At 41.3% G+C, this 6,636-nt stretch overlaps 1 protein-coding gene across 1 annotated transcript; it reads right to left on the bottom strand.

The window, feature by feature from the left end:
- Positions 1-463: 463 nt before the first annotated feature.
- On the bottom strand, positions 464-5,998 carry LOC104944111 (dehydrogenase/reductase SDR family member 13-like). Its single transcript, XM_010769589.1, has 5 exons — positions 5,829-5,998; positions 2,864-2,982; positions 2,446-2,569; positions 2,012-2,338; positions 464-1,444 (listed from the first exon to the last, which is right to left on the bottom strand). The coding sequence occupies exons 1-5, from the start codon at positions 5,953-5,955 to the stop codon at positions 1,185-1,187; spliced, it is 957 nt and encodes a 318-aa protein (XP_010767891.1). The 5' UTR covers positions 5,956-5,998; the 3' UTR covers positions 464-1,184.
- Positions 5,999-6,636: the final 638 nt, after the last annotated feature.

The raw sequence follows: 6,636 nt of genomic DNA, 5'->3' as shown, positions 1-6,636 counted from the left end.
AAAAAGAGTAAATATAGCACTAGAGTCAAGTGGGAAATACAAGACTCCAATGTGTGATGTCCCTCAAAACCACCCTCTGGGGAGATGTTCAAAATGTCAGACGGATTTGTGTCCCTAATGATGCTGTGATTCATAACACACTCACAGGCTTACACTCATACAATAAGCACATGTGGGATGCATTGTGTGCCGTTATTTATAAAGACAACACTGTAAACCTAAAGATTACCCTAACCCTAACCCTGGAGACAATGCTGGACATATCAAAGCTTTACGACCCAGCTGTTGGAGAGATTGATTTTGTACTACTTGTATTCATAAACATCCAGGCATTTCATGTACTTCTCATATCTTCCTTATGTTTTTGGTTATGGCACACTTGTACATTTCAAGCTAGATGAAATAAACAAAGACAAAATAGAGAGATTTGGGTATGCACACACAAAAAGTCCACTTCTTTGCTGGATATATGATGATTTATTAAAAACTCCTGAAACAATAGTTTATAACACTAATTAGCTATGTAAGGAACAATAAATGATCAGAAGTAATAAATAAGGTAGATGATTATGTGCTTCAGTTATGTGTGGGTGGGGTTCATTTACTACAGGCCTGTCTGTAATCTGATGATTTGTCTTACATTGATACATTATGATTGATGTTTGAAACACACCTTATCTCATCAATCTTTCATGTAAAAAAACAGTATATGGTATGAGCCAGGAATGTGTTCATGTAGGAAACCATTGCTTGCAAGAATGAAATGCTTGTAAGTAAACCATCTCATGCAGTCCCATTTTTATTTACATTGGGCATCAATAACTTTAATACATTTAAATTAAAGAAAAGGGATTTATTGCATTTTAACAAGTTGTTGCAGAAGCATTTATAACCTTATCTGTGAGTACACATCGTATGATTACAGTATGCGAACAAATCCAAAGAATGAAAACACAGTGCTGTAAAAACTGCTGAGTCATGGCGACTCCAACATAGTCAGACTGGTTCTCTTTTTCATGAAGACAATGGCATGGAAGGGCTTGACCAACCTTTACCTTACATTACTTGACTAATCTCGCCCGCAAGGCGCAAGCTAACCTTTTCCCTGTATGTGTCACCATTCCATTATTAATGTTTAAGAGAAACAATGCCAACCCAACATCAGGCATTAGATGGAAAGCTTTTTATGCGAGTCCACACAGTCTCTCACTGAGCTCCCACAGCTTCTTTGCTGCCGCGTCATCCTTTGCTTTAGCGTACAATTCTCTCACGGTGCAGTTGGAGAAGTAACGTCCGTTGAGCGGTTCAATCCCCTCTTGGAGGGCACAGTGCAGGGTGGTCTGGGATCCCTGAACGGTGTTTTTCCAGAAGAACACAGTCATTGGCTTCAGGAGCATTTGCAGTACTGAGCTAGTGTTCCTTGCCAGCTCAGTGTTGATAGCTCCTGCGCAGGAAAAATGATGGAGAGTTTTAGCAGCTTTTGTAAAAATGTCAGATTTCTTGCTGTTCTGAGTTTGTATATTCATGGCATATTATACTTATTATTAGTTGCTTTGGCATATAAATATTGTATATTTATCCACAAGTTTTCACCTGCAGCTATGCTAGATTACACAATATGTTCTATTTAGAGAACTGTAGTTTTATGAATTTCTAATTTTCCTATCGTTCCTCTGGTAATTGTACTCACTTGGTCCTGTTAGCGTAAACACAAATAACAATTACAATATAATTGCAACAAATATTTTCTTTCCAGTATCCTGCACCTAAAAACAGGGTCACCAAAGTCATTAGGATGTATCCTCCGGGGACCATGAAGTGCTGGTCCACATTTCATGGCAATATCAATATTTCCTTAGATATTTCAGACTGAACAATACTAGTGGGCGAATTGGCCTACATTGCTATCCCTAGAACCTTACCACAAAGCACCTCATTGTTCTTCCTTTTATGGAACCAGTGTACTATAATCCCCTTTTCTTTGCATGTGTTTAATGCTCTGGCTACTGACCTGGGTGGAGGCTGTAGCAGGTGGCCTTGGTTCCCTTAAGTCTTTTGGCCAGCTCGTGGGTGAAGAGGACGTTGCACAGCTTGCTGTCACAGTAGAACTGAAAAACATCCATGGATGAGGTCCCAATTCCCAGAGCTTTGTGGGTGTTCAGGCAATCAAAATTAATTTTTCCAAAGTTGTGTCCCGCAGACGACACGCTGACCACCCTGCTGGGTCCACACTCCTTCAGCCGGTCCAGCAACAGGTTGGTTAACAGGAAGTGACCAATGTGGTTGACGCCAAACATCATCCCCAGTCCGTCCTCTGTTCGACCCTGTACGAAAATACCTGAAACAAAAACATTGATTATACATGGGAAAGATTTTTTTCTGAATTAATCTTTTCAATTTTTGAAAATGTTTCCTGATGTTGTTCAGGTTTACGATCAATCTAACCTGCATTGTTGATGAGGATGTCCAGTCTAGGTTCAGACTTCAGGAAGTTTTCAGCAAAGCTGCAGACAGACTTCAGACTCCCCAGATCCAACGGCATGAACACCACCTGGTTACTGCCACTCTCCTGGGAGATATTGCAGTTAAATATAAAATGAAGATGCACTGTGAAAGTGTGGAAGATGCTGTCCTCTGTGTAGCATGGCTATAGCATTCACAGTCTTTCATGAACCGTGGACCAGTGTACAAATGTAGATGTATTGTAACAAATATAAGTATTTAAAAAACATTTAACATCATGATTAAAAGCAACAACAAGCTTCTGCATGTCATGTGGCACCTACGCGCTCGTCAACAACATATTTAAAACAAAGTATCTCCTCTTAGAAGAAGAAACAGAGCATGATTCAGTTCTGCTCACCCTCTTGACCTCCTCAAGAGCAGCCTGTCCTCTCTGCACACTGCGACAGGCCAGAATCACTCTGGCTCCTCTTTTTGCCAGATCTATGGCGGTAGACTTCCCAATGCCTGTGTTGCTGCCTGGAGAGGAAAAGTGAGAGAAACGAGTCATACAACTACAACTAACATGAACGGAATCTATGTCGACATATACTCTATGTTAAATCATGGTGCTTGGATGATGGAGTTTGTTCTCATGATAAAAGTTATGTTCATTTCATCTTCTTCTGTCAATCATATCCTATGAGGATGGACATCTGATCAGCCTTTCCTGGACGAAACCCCCAGGAAGTGAGACGGCCGTTAAAGACATTTTTTGTAGTGACCAGACTACTACAAGTTACTACTACATCGTGTCAGTCACGTCTTTTTGCTCATTTACTTACATTAGGAGAGATGCGTCTGTAAAATGCGCCAAAAGCAAGACAGGACATGACACTCCTGTGACAGTGCTGTCATTTAGCAGATTGGAGCGAGGGTTTAAGGAAGACACAAGTAATAAAGAGTCTGGCCATTTTGGCACCATGCACCACTGAGTAACTTTCATAGGTATGAACGGGGCCCAGCCTACTACGCTGTATCCAGTTCTGTTTATACAACGGACTGGATCAAGCATCCTTTGTGTATTTAAATGGTAGAATCAACAACATAGTCAAACTAGGAGATTTAAAAATATGTCTTATTTGTCTTAGTTGTCCTTTTCATCTCCATCAAACCCCATGTCAACAAAGCTTTTGCCCAGTGATTATCAGCAACATCCTCTAGGTCTTCTGAATTGATTATGAAATACCTCAAAGTGTCCTTCTTAAACTGATATTTATAGTGATATTTATTCCCTCCAGCTAAGGATTGACCATGACCACTGAGGATTGACCATGGCCACTGAGGATTGACTATGACCACTGCAGAGAGCAGTCCTTGACACTACGTCTGGTGTCCAAACTGGCAGCGTCCCTTACATCTCTTAAACTGGGTGGAGAACTTGAAATACCCAGCTACCTACGGTGGCCCTGAAGTGCAAGACACCACAGCATTTCAGAAAACACAACAGCATTTCAGAAAACACCACAGCATTTCAGAAAACACTACAGCATTTCAGAAAACACAACAGCATTTCACAAAACGCCACAGCATTTCAGAAAACGCTACAGCATTTCAGAAAACGCCACAGCATTTCAGAAAGCACCACAGCATTTCAGAAAATGCCGCAACATTTCACAAAACGCCAGAGCCTTTCACAAAACGCCACAGCATTTCACATTGGACGGAAAGGGTATTGCTTTAGGGAGAACACTTCTTTTTGTGATTGGACAGAGCCAGCCAGAGAAGCACTGCTGTGATTGGTTATTTTTGCTGCCAGTCAAGAAATGACGCTTGGCCCAACACATCAGCTGTTAGCTGTTAGCACACACTCAGAGCTCACAGCTCCTCATATCTGTTCAGAAACTGGACAAAACTTAAACATATACAAAACACAGACTGTCTATGTCATGCTTTATTTGTGTCTGTATGACGTTGTTGTGAGTGTGGACGGAGCAGCTACAGGTTAGTGTCCAGTTTCTGAACAGATATGAGGAGCTGTGAGCTCTGAGTTTGTGCTAACGGCTAATGTGTTGGGACATATTGCGCTGTCGGGCGTTGACCAATCACGAAGCGTCATTTCTTGACTGGCAGCAAAAACAACCAATCACAGCAGTGCTTCTCTGGCTGGCTCTGTCCAATCACAAACAAGAAGTCTTCTCCCTAAGGAATACCCTTTCCGTCCAATGTGAAATGCTGTAGCGTTTCCTGAAATGCTGTTGTGTTTTCTGAAATGCTGCAGCGTTTTGTGAAATGCTGTTGTGTTTTGTGAAATGCTGTAGTGTTTTCGGAAATGCTGTGGCGTTTTGTGAAATGCTGCGGCGTTTTGTGAAATGATGTGGCGTTTTCAGAAATACTGTTGTGTTTTCTGAAATGCTGTGGCGTTTTGTGAAATGCTGCAGCGTTTTCTGAAATGCTGCGGCGTTTTCTGAAATGCTGTGGCGTTTTGTGAAATGCTGCGGCGTTTTGTGAAATGCTGTGGTGTTTTCTGAAATGTTGTGGTGTCTTGCACTTCAGGGCCACCGTAGCTATCTGAAGAAGGAACGCCTCCGATTTTTTTCAGTGTGTTGAAGGTGGAAAAGCACTGGATGTGCTGGATGTATGATTCTTTTAAGAATATTTTTAATAAAGAAAATTAACTCTAAATTATCTTCGGGGTGAACCAATTCAAAGATCCTGCCTTAGGGTAACTACCAAAATGCTTGTGCAGGAAAGCTAGACTGGGGTGAGCCATGCATAAATTATTCTGAATGTGTTAGAGTTAGGATTAGGGCTAGGGTTCGGTGCACTTCTTAAACAAATGTTTAGCCCTAAAACACCAGCTCAGATTTGTTTTCTCTCTCCAAAAGATGCACATCTGACAATAAGATTTGCCCCAGGGACTCTTAATCGGGTTCATCCAGACCTATGTGAGCTGCACATTTTGTACACACTGCACATAACAGTACTTGTTAATTAGAAATTGATCAAATGAGTGTGTGTTATGAAAAAAGTCAAATGAAGGATGAATCACCAAATGTTCAAAAGATTGTTGTCAAATATAGGTTTTGAAAAAAAGCTTTTCCTGGCTGTACTGTTTTGCCCCAATCCCCCTTTTAGCCCTACTTTCAAATTATTTGTGTATTATTCTTAAAGTCTTGTATTTGTGCAGTCACCATCTGACTCCAACTGAAGTTGACTGAGAAGTTATAAATGTGCAGTATGTTTCTCAATGCATAACTGTTGCTGTGCACACAGACAATCATTTGTTAGAAAAGTCAGTCATATGTCTTCTGCCACCCAAATAACACACAGTGCAGCGTAGCACTCAAAAAACAACCCAATAAAAACAAAAACCTTTTTCTTACCGGTCACAATCACAGTTTTCCCAACCAGCCTTGCTTTACTGTTGCACTGCTTTCCCTTCACCACAATATGACGAAAAAGGTAGGCGATTCCTACAACAGCACCCACGAGCAGCAGAAAGGTAGACATTGTGAAAGCCTCGCTTGCTCACACCAGACTGGCTGCACTGAGAAAGTCCAAGCTAATTTGTGCATTGGGACAAGCCCAGTTATGCAAACTCTCCCACTTCCTGTTTGGCGGTGACAGTGTGCTCTCTGTTATGTAACTGCGTATGACTTTGAGCAAGTAAGAAATTTTAAGGAAAGGTCCAAGAGAAATCTAATTATACAGTTCATATTTGAGTTACAATCATGTAAACTAGCAAAATATGTGTTGTACAATAATGTTGGGTTAAATCCTAAAATAATGTCTTGCACTAGTCTACATCTACATGAATCCTCATTGACCTCCCATCCAGGATCATCTAGAACAGGGGTCGGCAACCCCTGGCACACGTGCAACCAGAGCCGGCCGACCCATTAAGCGACATAAGCGGCCGCTTAGGGCCCTGCAGCCACTAAGGGCCCCCTAGCAACAAAAAAAAAAAATGATAAGTATGCTCAATTAATTTTGTATATGCCTTGATTGCCTACTCTCAAAGTAATATATTATATTATTGAGTCAATAATATAATACATTAACCATGTTTTACCTGAACCTCATCATGACACTAGAGAGGAGTCCTCTCTCAATGAGGACGGCAGGATTGTAATTTCCCGTTGATCTATTAGCCTGCAACCTAACCTGGTCCCGACCAGGGGCCTATACTAC

The sequence above is a fragment of the Notothenia coriiceps genome, unplaced genomic scaffold (assembly GCF_000735185.1).
Source record: "Notothenia coriiceps isolate Sejong01 unplaced genomic scaffold, NC01 NC01_scaffold00007525, whole genome shotgun sequence".
NCBI lineage: Eukaryota > Metazoa > Chordata > Actinopteri > Perciformes > Nototheniidae > Notothenia > Notothenia coriiceps.
The sequence above is the reverse complement of the archived record's forward strand: the minus strand, read 5'-3'. Positions and strand labels throughout refer to the sequence as shown.

What these genes read in the sequence shown, in the direction of transcription:
- LOC104944111 (XM_010769589.1), bottom strand. Translation starts at nt 5,955, where the DNA reads ATGTCTACCTTTCTGCTGCTCGTGGGTGCTGTTGTAGGAATCGCCTAC. An exon ending in CTCTTGAGGAGGTCAAGAGG is followed by an intron (nt 2,570 to 2,863) that starts GTGAGCAGAACT and finishes AATATCTCCCAG; the next exon opens with GAGAGTGGCAGTAACCAGGT. An exon ending in CATCCTCATCAACAATGCAG is followed by an intron (nt 2,339 to 2,445) that starts GTTAGATTGATC and finishes TTTTTGTTTCAG; the next exon opens with GTATTTTCGTACAGGGTCGA.